Below are 22,053 nucleotides of genomic sequence, written 5' to 3' on the forward strand. Positions count from 1 at the left end.
GACTAGCAGTTACGGTATTTCACAGAGATGCTGAACGGATATGCACTTTGTTCAAAAGCATATTGTGCAGAACAGAAGAAGGGCCGCCAGTGTGCCTGATAAACCGGTGAAGTTGGATGTGCACAGTGCTCATGATCAGGTGGTCATCTATCTGAAATGCTTTAGGCTAAAAAGGTGGGGGGTCAAACTATTCAAAGTTGTGCAATTCTTGGTGAATTCTCTATGACGTTTGGGTCGCAAAGGCTACATGATATACAGGTAGGTATTCGTCGCGGAAACCTCACGGCGAGTTCTGTAATTTTACAAGTGTGACATTACATGCGTCTAAACTGTTCAGGGTAAATTTATATTCATTGATTGTCCTGCGAAGTTGTGGAATGTTGTCAAATCTCGGTTAGCGTTCATATTTTACCATGATAATTAACAAGTTAATATACTTAAGTTATTGCTATTCTGAGAATGAGAATTGATGTTGGCGGATGCAGAGTTCTTCGACTCAGCATTACATGGAAAATACACGAGGCTGAAATATGGGGTGATTTGGCTCAAATCTCAGAGTACAGGAAAGTGGAAGTCCGTAGAAATTCCTGGTAGAACTTTGCCATTTATCAGGCTCTTTGCAATCACTAAGTTGGCAGGTATGCCACTTAGGTCCTGCAGGCAAAGGTGACGTCCCGATGATTGATATAAGGCTCGATTGGAATTATATCGATATCAAAAAAAATTGCAAACGATGATGAAATACTTTATTTTTTGGGCGGACAAATGTGTTTGTTTTGGTATTTCTACTACAGCGAAGACATAGCAAGTATACTGTTACACAGCTTTAAGATATTGCATCAGTAAAAAATGCTCTATTAAATGATATATTTCGAATATATAGTAGCGCGCTCAATAACGTTTCAAAGGCGATTATCTATCGATCATCGATCGTTGCAATCATGCATCGTGATGATTCCACCAGATTCCCATCACTACCTGTAGGTAGGTGCTGGTGGGTGCAAGTAGATGGTTAGCGAAAAAAAATGAATGTAATTTACAGCTTGTCCTTACCAAGCTTCACTGCCAAAGGAGCGCGGGCAACGTCGGTGTAATCTTGGACAACCTATATATTTCGGTTTTCCTAGCAGCTGCGTCGGACGCAGGCTCGACAAAGAGTGAAGTCGAAAATTTATAGCTTAAAAAATTTTGAGGGCAGCACATTGTAGGTTCTCAAGTTTGAAGCATATTCGCTGAATTTGACCGGCTCGACGCGCGCCCCCCAGGTTTGATGCAGTCCGGTCTTCTAGTGAGGTATCAACCAAAGTAGTGCGAATGACGTCCTCCTACGTATCTCCATGTGTCGCATTCATTAGGCAAATGAGTCTGAGTGGCTCCTGTAATAGAACTGCATTATTATAAAACGGTTATTGTGACGTCGATTAGTGGTCGAATGTCGCTATCATTCACACGTGCAACTTCTTTATATCGTCTGAGGATCACCCGAGATGAAGAAGAATTGAGAGATAGTCTGATTGCAAGTGCATCAGAATCTTCGTGCAAAGGTGGTCACGAGCAGTAACGAGACTGATACTGAAATGCTATGGTCACTAGTAAAGTAAAGAAAGGAGGTAAAAGATGTATAGTTACCTGTCAATGTGTGCTTACCTGTAATGTCTAAAATTGCGAAGAAGTAAGTGCAAGCTGCCACCACAGGATTGCAACGAACGTAGGGCCAATAAGCGAATATCTGAACAGTTCCCGCCACCATATTGAGATCAGAAGAGGTATAGTATATATATATGGTCTAATAATAACTTAGTTTCGATAGTACGTAGTCTTAGGTATTTTTATTATCAATCTCTTCATACATCGTACTTCAATTCACAGAACGGGTGCGTTTCGGTTACAATGGATTGTGGCCCATTTGGATATTTGCAATGTATGGTAATGCAAACTAAAAACGCACGAATGTTTACCCAAAAAATTAATCATACTTTCCTAAGCGCGCCTCGGCCATTTATACCCCTTTTTCTAGTTACCTTAATAACACAGCTGGACTTTCGTTTACTTATAATGATCGATAGGTTTAATTAATTGGTGGCTGTCCACGAGCTGCAGGGGCGAAATTATAGGTTTTCTTTAGTGAAACAGCAAGTAATGGGAATATATAGCTTTCCAGCTCTTGGTGTTTTTTATCCTCTTTGCTCGTTTAACTGTAGCACTGCCATTTGGTTGACCGCGTGTAAGACTCTGCTATCGCGGGGGGGGGGGGGCTCGTCGTCTATTAAACCCATTGCATGCCATATATTTATACTGTAGGTTATGTATTTATGAGATTTATGCGTGATAATATAATATTATATTTATATATTATAATTATATATATATAATATATCATTCGTCGTGCTCGTGGTCAATATATGGTCCCAAACCGTCATAGCAATTGCATCTGTTTAATTCTGAGTTAGTTGTATTATTAGTCTCCTCGTACCAGTCCTTTATGCGAGTCAGTCTCGATTCGGTGGTTTTTTACAGTCATAGTTCGGTTTTTGGCGATGGTGAAGGTGGGTAAACTGATGTTGGAACGGAGATTCATGAACAGACTGCTGTTGCGTGTTGTAATCCGCCTACAAGGATCACACCTGGAGCACCAGTTGATGTAATTATTGTATCTTGCCCGATATTCTATAAACCTGTAAGTTAAATTTTCGGGAGCTTGCCATCTCCACGTCGTCGCAGTACGTGCGATTGGATAAGTTCGTGATGTTACTGTTGTTCAAGGGCGGGACTGGCATAGGGAGCACCGGGGTTTTCCCGGTGGCCTGGCCGGCTAACTGGCCGTGCCCTAAAAAAAAAAAGAATAAAATCTGCCAGCCTCCAGAGCCATATTTAATTTTATTATATATATACGTACCGCGTAACGTATACGTATGTAGCATATATACGGTATAGAAATGGTCTGCAGGCCGCAGATTATAAAATATATATATATATATATTATATCTATATACACATACTAATATTATATCTATCTATCGGAGTAGATAATAGGCGAATATTTATATATTAGTGCTCATCATGACTTTGCAATCTACTCGGCAAATATGAAGGTGAATCATACAAGTTTCTTAAACGAACAATTTCAATTTGTTTACAACACCAAATGCGTTATATAACAATCGCGTCGCGCAAGCAATGCCCGCTCAGGCAGGCCACTATTGTTCATAGTCCTGCGAACATTTATCCAATAGAATGTTCACCGATATCACTTGTGATGCACTATCCCTATTATCTACTCTGAATATATATATATATATATATATATATATATTAAATCTGTGGCCTGCAGGCCATATTATTATAGGTGGGGCGGTTGTTTTATTTGAGATTCATAACAGTATATTGCACTAAGCAGTTGTTGGCTCATTAGTGTGTGATTCACATGCACTAAAATTTACCAGAATGCATGGAATGAAGTCTTTGTATCAAAAAAAATATTTTCTGGTGGGAGAGTCCCGGGCCCCCAGACCCCCCGCTTAAAAAGTGGCCTGACTGGGGCTATATTTCCGGGCCTGAATGATTTTCCCAGTATGGCTCTGACTGTGTTATTATGAAATATAGCCAGATTGATGCCATCATACCTCTAGATGACGCCACTATGTAATATTACAAGTAATTGTGTTGCATTCACATAATTATTGATCGTCAGTAGTTCCGGCAATGGTAAATACGCTGTAAATGCAATGGGTTAACTGTTGTGTATTCGAAGATGTTGAATCTAAAACACCTTGACAAAATCATCATAGCAGCTGCGTGCGCGTTGTTCTTACTGGTGGCAAAATTTAATTCTTTCAGATGTGGGTGCAACTAGTTCGAAAACCCGCCAAGAGCTCGTCTTCGGAAGACGTCAGTGAACCTGTGGAAATGAAATACGTACCCCATGATGGTAAGTCGGCGTGTAAAGGAATTGTACGTACGAAGTGTTTGAAACAAACATAAAACGGCCAAAAACCAGCAGAACTATTGATTTGTAAAAAATACTAGCCCCTAACAACATATACTGACCCTTTTCGTGATATTTTTAGATGCAAATCAGCTGTGCTCCCTCCACCGTATCAGTTTCTGAAAAAGTAGGTAATTTGGTGCTGATAAGGAAGCAAACCTTTGCATAAAAAGTGAAAAATAAAAAATAAATAATAAATATTTTTAAAGAAATAAGATAACGTAGAATAGGGTTTGTATTTGTCTAGATTGCAGTCATTTAGACATAAAACATGGCAACATTTATAAATCCTACTCTTCAACCTCCAGCACATATGCTATATTATACCTGTCCAGGCTTTGCTATATGTATATGTATATATGTATATTTTACAATCGACCGCACCAATATTCTACCAGCAACAAGCACCTTTTTTCCTAAGAAAATAAGAACCTAAATAGCCTAATTTCCCAGTAAACACTAATTATATAAGAACATTTTTAGGCTAACTTTGATAAATACAGGTTTTATACGAGGGTTTTTACTGTATTGCACTCACACTTTTACTATATTCACTAGCAGGTGTATTGCTGGCAGGCTTAGTGAAGACAGTTCAGGGCACACAAATGAAATTTGAATCTATTTCTACTTGTACTACTAACTTTGTAGGTGGCGATCGCTGTGTAAGCAAAAGATTTGAACCCCGGGTTTTTGTGGGCAGGAGTTATAGAAAAAAGCACTAGGATTAAATCGATATATAATTCCATTGTTAGTACAGTGGTCTCCGGTATCCTTTGTCGGGATGAATGGGCACATCACTTAAATGGCATATATGTCTTTGAAAAACAATCGTTACACACGTTGTTACGTAATTGGGACATTTTCATGCTTTCCGACAAGTCCCGATCTTTGTTCTGAGGTAAATCGGAATTGCGGTGTGAGTGAAAAGTTTCAACCTTGTGTGCAGAAGTGGAACGTGTTGGCACAAAGAGGCGCCGGAATATGGAGCAAGTACAGATGGTAATGTCAGATGCCGGTTCCGGTTCTGGCTTCGATAATCCACAGACGGATGATCCTATGATGCAAGAAGCTGTACCAAGTTCTGAGGTTGGACCGAGTAGCGTTACCTTTATCTCCTCTCACTTACTATCGTGTGTAATCACATTCAGCTTCTATATATTCTCTGTTATATCTAACTTCTAGAGCAGCTTTATATAGCCGCTTTTACATGGATCGGTTTGACCCGGGTCGAAAACGACTCCGGCTAAATGCGTCCCGGGCCAAGCGTTCACACGGACGTTTTCTCAGTACAAAAACAACCCGTGTCATTTCGACCCGAGTGCTGGGTCATTTTGCCGTGTGAACGCGCACCGACACACGACCCGGGACAAAATTAGTACGGCGGCAGACGTCGCCAGTGTCGACCCAACTGAGTTTACATGAGTTGTTGCTGTGCCCTGATTGTTTCATTCACATTGTTCGCTTGGATGCATTGGGTTTTTCAGCTCGCAGCTCGCACAATCAGCTTGTGTAAACTCTTTTTTCAAAATCGACCCGTGTCGTTTTTGCCCCGGGTCAGTCTCGGATCGTTTTTGACCCGGCGGTTTTCGCTCCGTGTGAACGCGGCTTATGTCTCCTGTGATCTTTTACGTACAATTGTCATCTTACGTAATTACATTCTTGCATGAACAACAGGCAGTGGTCGCACACACTCACTCAGCTTTAATTTATTTATTTACTCTATAGCTTGTTACTCGGTTGTTTACTTACAACAAAAAGTGTATAAGTTCACGTATATAAACGTAGTTACAGAAATAAAATTGGTAAAATTTGATGCAGTTTACTTTTTATGCACAGTGACAATATTTGATTGTTAGTGCATTCTTTTAGGATGACAACGACGACGATGAGGATTGTGTTTACGCGGATTGTGCCACAAGACTAGCAAAGCCTAGACAGGTATAATATAGCATATGTTCTGGAGGTTGAAGAGTAGAATTTATAAATGTTGCCATGACTTCGATACGATGCTTCTCAATTATTCTGTGTATGGTCTAATGTTTAGGCAAGTGTAAGAATGCAAAATATATAGATGATTGTGTTAATATCGTGTGATTTTTCATTGTTGTTTCCTCCAGCTACTTCTGTGCAAAAGTGGTGTCACATATAGATATGCAACTTAGATTAGTATATTTAGCTCGCCTTGACATCGTCAAGATGAGATATTGCCACGGGGTGTCGTCCGTCGTCCGTCCGTCCGTCCGTCCGTCAAGAGTTGGCTACAGTCAACGATAACTCAAGAACCGTTTGACCCACATGTTTTAAATTGCATATAGTTGTTACTCCTATGGGGGAGGTTTGAACGTCCTATTTTGAAGAACGCCAGTCGACCTACTTTCGAGCCACGTCCACTTTTTGGCAAAAAATGGAAATGGCCATAAGTCAGTTCAGGTTCAACGGATTTTGCTTATTTCTAGTATGTGAATGAATAAGGACTGGCCCCAAAACATATCACACGGGTTTTGATTTTTTTTTTAATTATGCAAATTATGTAGATTTTGGCAATTTCACTACGCATTTCAGTGTCTGCCTACGGTCAACGATAACTCAAGAACCGTTTCACCCACATGTTTCAAATGTGTTGAATACAGTTGTTACTCCTATGGGAGAGATTTGAACTTTCTCTTTTGGAGCACGCCAGTCGACCTACTTTCGAGCCACGCCCACTTTTTGGCAAAAATGAAAATGGCCATCTAAATGCATTCGATTTTGTTAAATTTTAGTATGTGAATGTGTAAGGCTATGCCCCAAAACAGTTGTTACTCCTATGGGAGAGATGACATCTAAATAAGAACCCTGTCTATTTGTTAAGTCCGCTGTCTTAAAATTAGTTGCGGTCAACAATGATCACGGTCTGCACATGAAACAAAAGAATGGGTACATAGTATCAGTTACAATCCTTTATCTCCCCTCAAGTCTTTGGCGCGAATAGAGAAAATATCAATAATGTGACAAAGACTGAACAATCCGAAATATTGCAGTGAACAACAAACAACTGGCATGAACGACGAATCTTGTGAACAAAACTATGAAAAATCCATGTATCAACAGTCAAACATCCGTAGGAACATAAACACATAAACGCGAAAAACATTGTTAGTTTGAATGCTGAGATCACATGGAATAGTCAGAGTGCCAAGCAGGCTGCTTGGTGCGACGGTTAGAGCGTCTCGGTGCTGTAGCAGGAGGGCCAGCCGGAGGGGCACTGACGGATGCAGGATCCGGAATCCGGCGAGAGATTGCCGGGGGTGCCATGTCGGTTGATGTCGTTGCTGGTGAGTCATGCACAGTAGAGGGGACAACTGCAAAGAGATGGGAACGCCTGTCGGTAGAACCATCATCGTCCAGCAGGGGTGGTGGCAGAAGCATGTTGGCAGGCGGAACTGTGTTGCAGTGAGGAACTCAGCAGAGCCAGTGGAGCGTGGTGAGCGTGGTGCCAGTCCTGCAGGGCAGGAGAGAGCCATGGGTGCCGGTCGGCGACGAGCATGGATGTCGTCCTGCATTGTTGTTGGAGGTGAAGGTCGTTGAATAGGAACATACTTCCGCAGGAATTTTCTGTTGCGTAATGTGACTCTCCCAGAGCCATCAACTCGAATGACGTATTGGTCATATTGCCGAACCTCGACCACCACCCCGGTTTTGTCCCACTTGAGTGGATGCAGCCCTGTCTGATTTTGAATGCGGACGTGGTCACCAACGGCAAGGAGCAGGAGTCGTTTAGTATGTTCAGTCCAACGTTCCGCATCCCTCATGTGGCGGTTTGTATCTGCCGGGAGCAATGGGTATAAAGTCTTGAATCGGGCGGCCAAAGACACACATGGCTGGAGAGAGCTTGGTGTCCCTGTCAGGAGTGTTCCTGTACTTGCAAGCATTTAGCACGCTGGAAGGCATCATTGTCTAGGGCAGCCCGTGCGGGCCTGGTGTGTGACATGATGAGGACGTCTTTGAGGATGTTTGACAGCGACCATCAGCGCGGCAGTTGCTATGGGATAAGCAACGGACGGAGAGTCTAGTGATGGATGCCCCAGGTCCGGGAGAAGCCGGCCGGTGTGGTTGACGCCGTGAATCGCGCCAGTCTCTCCCGATGCCAAGTTCATCCGGGATTCCGAAGGTGACGGAATATCCGGCATGACGTAGGATGAGATGGTCCAGTTGCCCCTGAAGTGGGACGCTTCTCAAACAATGGGCCAGTTTGAGTAGCGTTCCACTCAACCAAGTGATTGCAGCCCTTGCAGGTGGAAGCAAAATCTAGGCACAGACACATTGGAAAAGGTTAGCGCTGGAGACAGAAACGGGTTGGCTGGTGCCGCTCGCCGTTGGAGGGCAGATGCATTGGTTCACCGTGCCACGCGAGTCCGCAATGGCAGGAGAGAATGCCTGACCAAAAGATTGGTAGGACTCTTGCCCTCCGTCATAAGTGAGACATCTTGGTGCGCAGATGGAGATGCGGCCAATACTTCTCCCGGAGAGGATGGTGGAATATCTAAGCGGTCTCTATGTAGAGGATGGACCCGTCGACCTGCCAGCAGCTCTCTACGCGAAATGAAAGTATTCGCGTAGGGGTGGAGGGAGTCTCTGGCGGAACTTCTGGCATGCAGCTTCGATAGTGCCAAGCGACGTGCCTGCCATGTTGTCATCACTCGCCTGTGGCAGTAGGACTCTGTCCCATGTGACTGACTTCAGGTGAGAGACTCCAGGGCACACATAGCAGAAGGGAGTGTGCAAACTTTGATGGTGTCGTCGCTGCGGCCAGCGTGCGAGGCCCGCCATGAGCGATGTGGATCAGGAACGTGGCAGGTATCGAAGAGATTGTCGCGATGTATCGGGAAGGTACAACCTCTCAGGCGCACCAGTGGGTGTCGGAGAGAGGCAGTCTGTAGCACGGTGTCTGACGCCTGGGAATGGACCATACGGAACTTGTTAGCGCAGGTGTTTTCTCTTTAAGTTCCTTAGGCGCGGGGTTAGGATGTCCTGTAGGGCACGGTCAGCAAAGATCTTGAGGAGGGGCTGTGGTCGAGCTCTATGATAAGGTCTCGCACCCCAAGACGAAGGCTACTGCAAGTGCTTCGCCTTCCACTGGAGCATAACGTGTTTCAGCAGCATGGGTGAACCTGCTGCCAACGAGAGTTATCTTCCAGCCTGAGTTGCAGCAGAAAAGGTCATAATTTTTGCAGCCACAGTGTTTCTGCAGGAGCCAGAAGCCCGATGCCATTCTTGACCAGTCTGTTGCAAGCAAGTGGGTTTGCTGGGATCGAAGATTCTTACGCCTTCTTCTATCTCACTAGCAATAACGACTTTGACTCGTCAAAAGCGCGCTGGAGGGCATCGGTCCATACAAACGGTATGCTTGGCTTCAGGAGCTCGCGAAATGGTAGCATCTTCTTAGTCATACTAAAGGCGTAGGAGATTGATTACCAGTCCGAACCATGAGCGACATCTGTAACGTTGGTGGGCGTTGGGAAGTCAAGGATTGCCTTTAAGTACTTCTCGCATGGGCGCGACGCCTGTCTGCGGGTATTCTGAAAACCAGCAAATTCCACAACACTGCACCAAACATGAACTTCCTGGGTTGAGGTGATCCCGTTGAGGCCGCATATATCTAGCCATTCAACAGCGCTAGAAAAACTGTCTTCTAACGTGTCAGCCCGCAGGAGGACGTTGTCAACACATTTTTGTCTTGTTCTGGACACCCGAGACAATCTCGCCATATCTGCTGGTGTATCCACACCTGAGGCCAATGGTACCCTGAGGGCGCTGTCTTGTATCGGTACCTGCCCCCATGGAGTGATGAAGGTGGTGAGGTGCTGTCCTCTGGGTATATGGGTACGCTATGGTATCTGTTCCATGCGTCGAGTACTGTCTTTTTTCCGTGAGGAACGGAACGGGCCTGAGATGAAGGGTGATGGCGTGTGGTGTGTCTCGCGGGTAACGTGCACATTGAGGGCATGGAAATCGAACGTCCGACGTGGTTTACCGTCCTTCTTTGCACACACCACCATCCTGTAGACCAGGTAACAGGCTCCCGATGGTACTGGTTCGGACACCCAACTGAACATTACTATCTAAACCAGCCTTGACGGCATCTCGCCAGTGGAGTGGGACAGGCACTGGTGTGTTGATGTGCGACTGGCTTTGCGTCAGGGTCCACATCAATTTCATAGGGGGCTGTCCATTAGTGGCAAGGGCTATGCTCACACGTATTAAATGTGCTTGATTTGTAGTAGTCAAGTAGATACTGTTGCAGCTTCACACGGTTCGCCTCAGTCGCAGGGAAGTGCGCAGTTTAGTAGGGGGGTGGAGGGGCTGTTGACGCCGAGAGCAGGTACAGGCTGTTCCATCAGAGGCTCTTTGAGGGTGGCTGCCGTGTCCGGTTGTGTGCCCCTTGTCATTGTCCGAGCGTGGGGAAGCCTTCAAAGATGATCCTCAAATCGATGCAGGCCTCTTTTGCCCGAGAAAGCGCTTATCGGAGGTGTCTGTGATGTAGGTTAGTTGCCGTGACTCGACAACATGGCCGAGGCGGATAAGCGGAGAGGGGCGGCTCCAAGGATCATGATGCCCCCATTAGTCGCAGTGTGCATCTCCATGATGACTGGGATGAGGTCTTGAAGGCGAATCCAAGGCGATGGACGACCGTCAAACAGCAAGCGGCAGCTTTGGCATCCAGTGTCTGCCATGGCTGGTATGGATCAGGTCTTTGAAAGTGATGAGAGGCCGAAACCAAGGGCTTTATTGTCATCAGGAGCAGCTTTCACGGTCACATCAAGGAATGGCTGAGGTGTCGATCTTTTCCTGTGCCATGCTTTGAAAGGTTTATCACACACGTTGGTGGGCGATGGGGAGGCCATTGGTCACGGTTGCCGCGTTCCCGTCGACGCGGCATCGAAGCCACACAGCTAGCTGCTGCACCTGGCCAGTTGCGGCACGCGCGCGCAGCGGGCAGTACCGTGCGAGAGGGCAAGCGGAAGGATAGTAGAGCGCGTAGCAAAGCCGTGAACGAAGCAGGCAGTTAAGTAGAGCCACGCAGCAGAGCCGTGCTGTGAGAGAGGACGTGTGTCGTCCAGCCGTCGCGTGAGAGAGGACGTGTGTCGTCCCAGCCGTGCGTGAGATGATGACGTGTATTCGTCCAGCCGTGCGGAGAATAGACGTGTATCCCAGCCTGCGGTGAGCGGAGACGTGTGCTGCCCTACGGCGTGAGAGCAGTGTGACGGTCGTCCAGCCTGAGAACGTGTGTCGTCCAGCCGTGCGTGAGAGAGGACGTGTATTCGTCCCAGCCGTGCGTGAGAGGGACGTGTATGTCCCAGCTGTGCGTGAGAGAGGACGTGTGGTCGTCCCAGAAGAAGAGAAGAAGGAAGAAAGAAGAAGAAGAAGAAGAAGAAGAAGAAGAAGCAGAAGAGGAAGACGAGTGGAGAAGAAGTAGACGAAGCGAGGAAAGAAGAAGAAGAAGAAGAAGAAGAAGAAGAAGAGAAGAAGAAGGAAGAGGAAGAAGAGAGGAAGGAGGAAGGGACGAGAGGAGCGCCGTGCACTATAAGATTTAAGTTGGTTATTAATCGGTGTACTAGCTGTACCTCGACTTGTCATTGCGTATATATGTATGTGCACGCGAGTATTGAGTTCGTTTTATTATTTTTAATTTTTGTAACAGTACGCGTAGCGGTGTTGCGCGCGCTGAGCGTATAATTTTGTGACAATACTGCTTAGCGCCTTGATGAACCCCATCGTTTCCCTGGTTTCTTTTTGCGCGTGCAGCGGCGCGGCGTTGATTCACAAAACGTGCATGCACAACTACACGTTGACAATGGTGACCCCGACGTGATCACGCCAGTAAGACGTACGCTACACCGCGCAAAGGCCACGGTTACTATTCCCCCCCCCCGCCGGCAGCAGCAAAGCCGTCGCGAGATAACGCGCGTGAGGTAACACCCGGTTTTTTGTCCCCGACGCGCGCGGATGGATCTGCGTTGCGCTGCGAGAGAGGGCTGAGAAGTTTGGGCTGCCGCGAACTGAGTTGCAACGGTTCGTTGTGGAGCAGCAGGGTGCGGCAAGAGAAGCGCGCGAACAACAGCGTGCAGCCGAACGCGAGGACCGCGAGGAGCGCGAACGACAGCTTGCAGCCGAACGCGAGGAGCGCGAACGACAGCGTGCAGCTGAACGCGAGGAACGCGAGAGGCAAAAGGAACATGACAGCCACTTACTAGAGATGGCGAAAATTAAAGTGGAGAAGGGCGACTCTGGGAGCCAGGCGGACGGCGAGGTCGATCATGAGTCCTGCGGGCTACTTGGCGAAGAGGGGACAAAGTTTACCTCCCTTTGACGACGCGTAAAGATGACATGGATGCCTACTTGTTACGGTTCGAAGAGTACGCTGCGATGCAGGGTGGCAAGAGAAGAGTTACGCCACGTACCTGAGTGCGCTCCTACAAGGCAGGGCCCTGGACGTGTACTCCCGCCTGCCACAAGGCGAAGCCAGCGACTACGGCATCCTGAAGGCTGCACTGTTGAAGCGATTTAGGCTAACAGAAGAGGGTTTCAAAAACAAGTTTTTCGGAGGGAAGATTGAGCAGAGCGAAACCCTGCCGAGTTCGCAGCAGATAGAGACTACCTAATGAGGTGGATTACCCTGTCGAACATTGAGAACACTTTCGAGGGCCTCAAATGCCTGATGCTAAAGGAGCAGTTCACGTCAGGGTGCTCAAAGGAACTGGCAGCCTTCCTCCGAGAGAAGGCACCAGCGAGTATGGAGGAGACGGTACGGTCGGCTGAGCGATACGCCGACGCACACGGGCTGGCTGCCGTCAGAAGACAAGTGGCGGGTGAGACAACAGGCACAGGTGGGCGGTTGGGCGGAAGCGGACCTGGTGCCCCAAGAAGGGCGGTAACGTTCCGATCCGAAGATGGTTGGGCACGCCGCCAATCGACGAGCGACCGCACTTGTTACTTGTGCGGAAGGCGGGGTCACTTTGCCCGCAACTGCAGCGGGAGCAGCCGCCCCGTCGTGAAGTCGGCAAGCATGGTGACATGGGCCAAAGAGCGGGCAGACCGATGGGGCAACAGCAATCCCGGGTTGGCAAAGCCCACGGCAAGGGGAGCCAAGGGGCAAAAGGAAGCTACCGCAGGAGCCCGCGACGAGAGCCACGTGTGCGGTAGAAGCTGCAACTGTGCGCTGCGAGGTAGAGGTGATAGTAGTCGTCACCGGATGTGGGACAGGAAAACCGGGGACTTGCCAGTGGAGTGGGGGCTCGTGGGGACAAAGAGTACAAGTACTGCGGGACACAGGCTGCTCAGGCGTGGTTGTCCGGAGGGGGCTAGTGAGAGAAGAGGGTTGACGGGCAAGACTCGGAAGTAATATGATGATGGACCGCACCATCAGGAAAGCCCCGTTAGCTAGGGTCTATATAAAGACACCATTCCTCACAGGTGAGGTGGAGGCGCTGTGTGTAGACAGGCCGATATATGACGTGGTCATCGGAAACGTGGATGGTGCCACGTTGGTAGCTGGAGCACGAATGGAGACCCTCGCAGTGCTCACGAGGGCCCAACAAAAGGCACGCGGCAAGCCCCTGACCGGGCTGAAGGTCTCCCCGGTGAGTGGTAGCAGTGTAACGGCTGAGGAGTTCAGGCAACTCCAAGTCAATGAGAAGACAGAGGAGACTGTTGCAGAGGTTGAACCAGTAAACCTGCTGGATGGGGGCGGTGAGGAAGTTAGTTTGGATTCACCGGCACAAGAAGCTGGTAAAGAAGAGCCGGCTGGTGCTGCAAACATTGGCACCGAGCCGGTGGATCCAGTACAGCAGAAGCTACCACCGTCAAAGCGCCTGCATCAACTAACGGCAAGATGAAGTATCGATCACCAAAGGATGAGATTGAGAAAGAAGACAGTGAAGATCTGTTTATCGTGATAAAGGTTTCTCAGCCACAAAAAGTTGGTGATGGGATAGGCTCTTACGTGACATACAAGATGGATGAGGCTGATGAGTGGTTTGAAGAGAAACAGCGGCAGCTGGAGAATCTAGACAACCAGCTGAGGAAGCTTCACGCGAGTGTAGAGGCACTGCTGCATCACCGCAAGCAGCTGAGTGTACAGGTTCCGGATACAGGCGATACCCGAAGCAGAAAACGTTGGGGCGACTTCTTGAGCCGACACGTACTGGGCGAGAAAGAAGCGAACGCATAAGAACAGGAACTGGCTAACCGGTTCCTATGTGTTGAAAGCGGTGTCTGCGTCCCCGCTTAATTAAGGGGCGGACGCATTGTCACGGTTAGCCGGTTCCCGTCGACCGGCTCGAACCACACAGCTAGGCTGTGCACCTGGCCAGCTGCGGCACGCGCGCGAGGCGCAGTACCGTGCGAGAGAGCAAGCGGAAGGATAGTAGAGCCGCGTAGCAAAAGCGTGAACGAAGCAGGCAGTACAGTAGAGCCACGCAGCCAGAAGCCGTGCGTTGAGAGAGGACGTGTGTCGTCCAGCGCTGTGCGTGAGAGAGGACGTGTGTCGTCCCAGCCGTGCGTGAGAGAAGACGTGTATCGTCCAGCCGTGCGTGAGAGAAGACGTGTTCGTCCCAGCCGTGCGTGAGAGGAGACGTGTGTCGTTCCAGCCGTGCGTGAGAGAGGACGTGTGTCGCTCCCAGCAGCGTGCGTGAGAGAGGACGTGTTGTCGTCCAGCCGTGCGTGAGAGAGGACGTGTATCGTCCCAGCCGGGCGTGAGAGAGGACGTGTATTCGTCCAGCCGTGCGTGAGAGGACGTGTGTCGTCCAGAAGAAGAAGAAGAAGAAGAAGAAGAAGAAGAAGAAAGAAGAAGAAGAAGAAGCAGAAGAGGAAGACGGAGTAGGAGAAGAAGTAGACGAAGCCGAGGAAGAAGAAGAAGAAGAAGAAGAAGAAGAAGAGAGAAGGAGAGGAAGAGGGAAGGGCAGAGAGAGGCGAGCGCCGTGCACATATATGTTAGTTGGTTTATTATCGTGTGTACTAGTTGTACCCGACTTGTCATTGCGTATATATGTATGTGCACGCGAGTATTGAGTTCGTTTTATTATTATAATTTTTGTAACAGTACGCGTAGCGGTGTGCGCGCGCTGAGCGTATAATTTTGTGACAATACATGCTAGCGCCTTGAAATCACCCCATGCGTTTCCCTGGTTTCTTTTCTGCGCGTGGCAGCCGCGCGCGCGTGATTACACAAAACGTGCATGCACAACTACACGTTGACAGCCATGTGGTTGCCTAAGTCACGGATTGTACAGAGGGTGTCAAGATATGCACCTCGTGTTTGCCAGGACGGCTGACTGTTGGTGTCGTGGCCTGCTCTTGCTGCGACAGACATTCTCCATATGATGGAGCTTGTCACAGTGTCCACATATCTGTCCATAGGCGGTACACTGCGTCTTGCGGACACGAGCTGTGCGCTCCGTCCGTACCCCTTCTTACTGCAGTAGGCGCACACTTCCTGCGTCTCCTTGAGATGTGTGTGTCTGGTTTTCCGATAGGAGCTACTGGCTGCTTCCACCGCGTGTGAGTCCAGGAGGGAGGAGGCAGAGCGCTTCCCGGCCTCTTTTGCCTCAATAAACTGGAAGACATCTTCTAAGCCCATGTCCTGGTTCTTGTCTCCTAAAAGATCAAGCTGGATTTAGAGTTAGCAATTCCTTGGTAAGCACATCCCGCATTATTGCGTCGGTGTAGTTGACATCGGCAGCGCAGGCAATGCATTCAATAATGAACTTGCAGATGTCTGCTTGACCCCGCAGACGGGCTCCGAAGCTGCGAACTGTCTCATCTCTGTCTTGACGCATGTTGTGGAGTGTCACCCGAGCAACCATTGTGTTCTCTTCGCGCACGGCAAGCTTTTTGATAGATGACAGTACCTCATCCTCAGTTTTAATTGTTGGTGAGGCTGCCACTAGCAGCTCTTGCGAGATCCTTGCGTAGAGGTTCATCGCAGCATTCCAGGAGCTGTGCAACCTTGTCCTTCCCGGTGATCTTGGTGGCATCAGCGTAGTCAGACCACCGTGACTTGAAGTACGCCCATTCCTCGCTAGTGCCAGCAGCAGCAATCGTTGGTCTCTTGACCTTCTCGACCCTGGCAGCTTGTCCATAGGTGTGAATTGCGCAGTGAGGAGTGCGGCAACGATAGCAGCGTTGAGGTCGGCCGTCTTGTAGTCGCAGCCGGGCATTGGGCAGTTAACAGCAGGCATCTTGGTAGGTCTACCGTGATCATAAATAAGAACCCTGTCTCTTTGTTAAGTCCGCTGTCTTGGAATTAGTTGCGGTCAACAATGATCACGGTCTGTACATGGAACAAAAGAATGGGTACATAGTATCAGTTACAATCCTCTAACAACGTCATATTACGTTTATTTCGTCTAACTGGTCAACAACTCTACAATCATACCTATATACGTGTAATATTGTGTTTTAGATTCTTCGTTACAGTAATTTGACTGGAATATTTTATTGTTTTTATTTGCACGGTATACGAAAACCAAAATGGCGATCATTTAGGCGTAGCACCATCTCTCGTCAAGATTTCAGACTTTCAGATCTGAAACGTTTATTTTCGCATCAAAACTTATGCATATATCATTATCAAGAGTATATAATGGGAGATATGCTATATAATGGGAGTTCTCCCATATATACTCTTGCTTTATATATCCCCCCTCCCTCTTCTATCACACCCAAGGTGAGCTACAGTGTCATTGACACTTTCATTTTATCTTGCAGCTATAATACAAGATAGGCAAGGTATCCATGTTTACTCCTTAACTTAATAATGAACTTTTGGATTTTAGGCTTAAAAATTTTAAATACTGAAAGTCATAAGCAATAAGTTCACAACCAAGTGCTGTGTCCTATTTGCAGTTCATGAAACCAGCAACTATGGTGGATACCACACAGAGAGTGAAATTTGAAGCAGGTAAGTGGGGTGTGTCTCCAGAAATGAGAGCACTGTTTCTCACTTCCTGAAAGGTTTTCGTGTACACTTTGTGGCTGACAGCATAGCCGACACGATAACCAATTATTAAACATTTAATTAAGAAACCCAATTTACAAAAATAGCTTTTTATCTATATATGTCATATTATGAATCATACCACTGTGATTAAAACTAGTAGTAAGACGTAGAGACTTCAACAGAAAATTGCAATCCAGTTTATTGTGTGGGTGCTTGAATACCTCAAGTTAACTATAACCCCTTAAATTTTACCAACTGCTTTATGATTATTGTATCCGAGCTTCTACGTTTAAGCAACAGCATTATAATTATGTAATTCTAGCTCCCACGTTCTATCGGCTATTTCCTATGGATGCTAAAATCTATAGGTCTGAAATCCTAGCTGCATCTGTGTTCCTTGATTCTGCCTCACTATCATAGCAACCTGCAGTGTAGCTGCACCTTTTCCCTGTTGTGTTCTCTCATGTCTAAGAAGATGTTGTGTTTACAGATACAAAGCTGACTCGCAGCCAGGCTGTAGGTGATGCGAGGCATAAAGTTGAGAAGGATGAGTACGGTAACACGTGAGTATTCCAGGCAGTATGAATTTGTCAGCCTTGATCTTCGTAACGAGTATAGGTTTCTGTTAAAAATTACAATTAAAAAAAACATTATTTGCAATATAGGTGAACGAATCACTCCAGCTGTCTTGCGTAAACTAAAAACAACTTGGCCGGAGGTTTTCTACATTGCACTTACTTAGCTACTAAGCCTGTGCATACTGGTTACATATATATTGTAGCGTTTTTGTATCTCCCGGCGACACCCGATGACGCCACCGGTCGAGACGTAATGTCTAGCAACAACCTTAGGTTTCTCACTCACCTGTTGTGCCCGGAGGCGTTAAAATGACCGTATCGTCGTCACCCTAACTCTGCTAGCCACTCGAGCGCCTCAGTGCTACTGCGCTCCCGCAATAACCCGCTCCACCGTCTTCCGGTTCCGGTGCGTCATATAGTTAGTCAACAATGCGAGACGAGTAACGACACGCACACACAACCACGGGGTAAGCCCACCTTTGCCTGCTGGCCTTACATTACGTTGAATAACAGGTGTATTCCCAGGGTAAGCACAGAGGTTAAACAAATAGAATGAACTATGAACGCAGCCGGGCAAAGGGCTAAAATAACCGGCAGCCTCTCCCCCGTGCGGCCGTGCACGAATATAGGTCAGCTTTCCTCCTTTTCGTGACGAGTTAATACTTCTCGATACTGTAAGGAATATTAAACCAACCTATTTAATATTCTAGTACTAGTACTGTATTATTTACTCGCCCCACAACAACAGGACAATACGACAGTGCCTACTCACCCATTAACCGACGCGCCTGTTTCTTTCACCCGTGAGGCAAGCCAACGTCAAACACCGGTCACCGTACAGTTACTCTACCCCGGGTACTCGCACGCTAACCGTCACCATACCCGCCACGCACAGCTCGACAAGCCTCTCCACTTCATGCACACTCACGGAGTGGACGAGACTACATACTACCTGCAAGTCCTCCCTCATTCGATTCCCGAGACGAACTGCAATACAAGTCCTTCCTCAATCAAGACCAGAGCCGAACTACGAGTCCTCCCTCACTCGACTCCGGACATGAACTAACTGCGTACCGTATCTTCACACGGCCCTACCCTAGCTGTTCACACGGCCCTACCCTAGCTGTTCACACGGCCCTACCCTAGCTGTTCACACGGCCCTACCCTAGCTGTTCACACGGCCCGCGCCACTCACGGCTGCTAGAGGGGGACTACCGCACACAACATGGCGGCCCCCATGTAGGGACTCGTCTATCCACCTCGTTAATTGATGAGCCGGCAAAACACCACGAAAACGCACAATAATAGACAGCGGACATCACAAATAATTATACAGTCGCAAACACGGAGCATTAACCCACACTCCGGTTCCCAGGGAGCCACCCTGCTGGGAACCCGAAGGTTCGGTGCCACTGCTACACTCCTTCCCCTTTAAGATCAACCGTCAGGACGATTCCAAAAACATACCTAGCGGTGCACCGGCACCCGACGCGGAGGAGACCAGCTGGATCTATCTCGGTGCTGGCTTGTCCCTCCTCCGCGCCTTCCTCGCCGATCGCCGCCACTGCCTGCCTGAGCGTCGCTGCACGTGCGGCGGCGCTTCTCACTGGGGCATGAGGTGGGGTTGTGAGCCCTACTGCGCTTGTGCCCGGGCGGTCTCGGCAACTGCAGCGCGCTTCTCTCGGGACGCCGACTCGGCCCCCGCCACTGGGGTCGCCATCGCTGTCAGGGGAACAATAGCAGCTCGTCCACGAAGGGCATCTCCGCTCACCCATCGCCGAGCCCCATCGCCTCCGGATTCTCCTCGCCGAGCAGATCCTCCTCCCAAATCTGCTTCTCTGGCGCAGCTCCTCCCTCAGGCAGCGTCTCCTTCGTTCTCCTGAAATGAGCAACTCACACGTATATTTCGGTAATCAAACAGGCCTTCCCCTACCAGTCTGAAATACGTCGGAGTTTACAAATCACACCCTCGACCATCACGTGATGCGGATTCCGGAGTTACCAAAGATAATTCCGGAATCCGTCTCAAACTCCGACACTAATGGGGAACAAACCCCAAATTCGTTCCGATCAAGGGTAACAATTCTGAATGCCCGTGGATGAGTAGCGCGGTACCAGTCAGCTAGAGAACACACGTGACGCAACTACCTCGGGTGCTCCCTAACAGATGCCCGAATCAGTGTGGTGTAACATTCCACAGACCGTAGTGGGGTTGTCGCTTGGCCTACCGACACGGGTCCGTAGCAGTATGGAACCCGCACCCCGTCCCTACCCCGCAATATGGCCGGCCCCGTGGCCCCCATATCTGCGTTAGCCACGGATCAGGAACTCCGAAAGTCCCTACAAGTTCGTCCGAAACAAGCTACTGGCGAGAGACTGTCATCTTGGCCCCCCACGGAGCTCCTGATGCCCAGAGATGCACAGGACCATAGCGGAAAACCACACGTCTGAGAACTAGTCCACCCGCAGATTACACTGCTACCAAGCGCTCAAGCAAGGTGAGGTAGTATTATCAAAAACCACCCCGGAAGAGGGGAACTCACCGAATATATCGGCATCACCAGGCCTGACCCGCAGACCAAAATGCCGCAACCCGGGCGGAACAGACAGCATAGCCTCCCAAATTACTATGGCGAGCCCTGAAACACTCGGTCTGACAATAACCCTGAGAATAATCTACCAAAGACAGTCGTGACACACACGACATCCAGGGTTACCATACCGCACCAAGAACAACCATAGCACGACAACATTATCCGGGAACTACAGACCGCATGGAATCGTTACCAACCATGGCAAGAGAATAGACTGCCGCTAAACAGTCAACCCTCGGTCTGACAACCACAACTACGGGGACGCATAACCGTAGTGACACGGAGCTTTCACTATTCTCTCGCCCGGTGTACGTTGCACTGGGTTAGAGAACTCAAAACCACCCAACCGGTCCCTCGATTGCCCAGCTACCAGTGGACCTCCCCAGAACCAATCTGAGGGCCAACCACCTGCAGCAACTTTACCGCTTGTGTCTTGAGGCTAGAACGAGAAAATCCTGAGCCATCAAACCCGTCCGACTCTGTGTCAACCAATACCTGGGAATCCGTGCCGCGCGGATCATATGCGTTCTGACCCACCACGTTTCCCGGTCCACCAGACCTATCAACTACCTATGCGTCTACATCTCCAGCCCCATCTCCCAACCAGGAGATTGGCGCACTCGCACCTTTGTAGACATTCAGGTTATCTACGGTAACAACCCTCACAACATCATCTGGGGAAGCTTAAACCCACCAACCGTTATCTCGTCGCTCATTAACAACCTTGCCCCAGCAAAGAGACCAGACTCAATCAACTGCTGCAGAAGCCTCCTAATCGAGTAACAGCCTTACTCGAGAAGGGCTCCCCCTAACCATACCCACGCCAGATTACTGAGGAAAACCCATAATCCCTCAAAAAGTCTCCCATGAGGCGGTTAAACTAACCATACCTTCCTCTCACGACCTCCACATCGGGAAGGGGAACGCGAACACGGCGCTAACCCTTCCCCAGAGCTTGTGTGGCCCACCCTATCGGTGAGAGGGCAACCGGGCCACCCTCATGGTGCCTGAAACCTGCCATATTGTCCACTTGCCTTATTCGAGCAGAAAACGGGTCCACACAGACCCACCCAGAAACACGCATGGTGCGTGGGGCAGGGCAAACAGCCGAGCCACCGACGGCAACCATTCAGCGCATGCTGCTGCTGCTTCGTCGTCGAGCGGAGCAAACCATGCGACTGGCTTACGACGACGTGGGGAAGTCCTTACCAACCACCGCCTTTTATGTGGAGTAAGGGATGATGGCGGAGTCAAACTAACCTCCACCGGCCCCCTGCCGTATCTGTACACCGACCCCGTTAAAAATTAAGGTCAGGTGCAATTACCATGCCTAGATGTCGCCTCCCACGAGCGGCACCATTAGGCGGCATTGTACGCCGCCCTACCGTCAAGTGTCAACTAACAAAACCACTCTACGACTAATACGCAACCGGCAAACCACGGCACCAAATGCAACCACTGTTACAAAGAGTCTGCAACTGGCAAGACCAGTGTAGCTTAAGTTATACTGGTCACTGTCACGGCACCAGTGTAGCGTTTTCGTATCTCCATTAACCGACGCGCCTGTCTCTCTCCCCCATGAGGCAAGCCAACGTCAAACACCAATCATCGTACAGTACCTCTGCCCCGGGTACTCGCACGCTAACCGTCACCATACCCGCCACGCACAGCTCGACAAGCCTCTCCACTCCATGCACACTCACGGAGTGGACGAGACTACATACTACCTGCCGAGTTCTCTCTCATTCGATTCCCGAGATGAACTGCAATACAAGTTCTTCCTCAATCGAGACCAGAGCCGAACTACGAGTCCTCCCTCACTCGACTCCGGAGATGAACTAACTGCGTATCGTATCTTTATACGGCCCTACACTAGCTGTTCACACGGCCCTACCCTAGCTGTTCACACAGCCCGCG

The 22,053-nt window shown here is 48.8% G+C and overlaps 1 protein-coding gene across 1 annotated transcript in view; it reads left to right on the plus strand.

Moving 5' to 3' along the window:
* LOC106808803 overlaps positions 1 to 22,053 on the plus strand; it is a 35,731-nt gene that overhangs the window by 7,853 nt on the left and 5,825 nt on the right. The window contains exons 3-8 of the mRNA XM_014811657.1: positions 2,518 to 2,641; positions 3,838 to 3,928; positions 4,932 to 5,071; positions 5,855 to 5,923; positions 16,871 to 16,925; positions 17,455 to 17,527. Coding sequence (XP_014667143.1) covers positions 3,838 to 3,928; positions 4,932 to 5,071; positions 5,855 to 5,923; positions 16,871 to 16,925; positions 17,455 to 17,527 — 428 coding nt within the window. The 5' untranslated portion in view covers positions 2,518 to 2,641. The remainder of the gene's footprint in view (positions 1 to 2,517; positions 2,642 to 3,837; positions 3,929 to 4,931; positions 5,072 to 5,854; positions 5,924 to 16,870; positions 16,926 to 17,454; positions 17,528 to 22,053) is intronic.

Source organism: Priapulus caudatus, unplaced genomic scaffold (assembly GCF_000485595.1).
Source record: "Priapulus caudatus unplaced genomic scaffold, Priapulus_caudatus-5.0.1 Scaffold306, whole genome shotgun sequence".
Taxonomy (NCBI): Eukaryota; Metazoa; Priapulida; class Priapulimorpha; order Priapulimorphida; family Priapulidae; genus Priapulus; species Priapulus caudatus.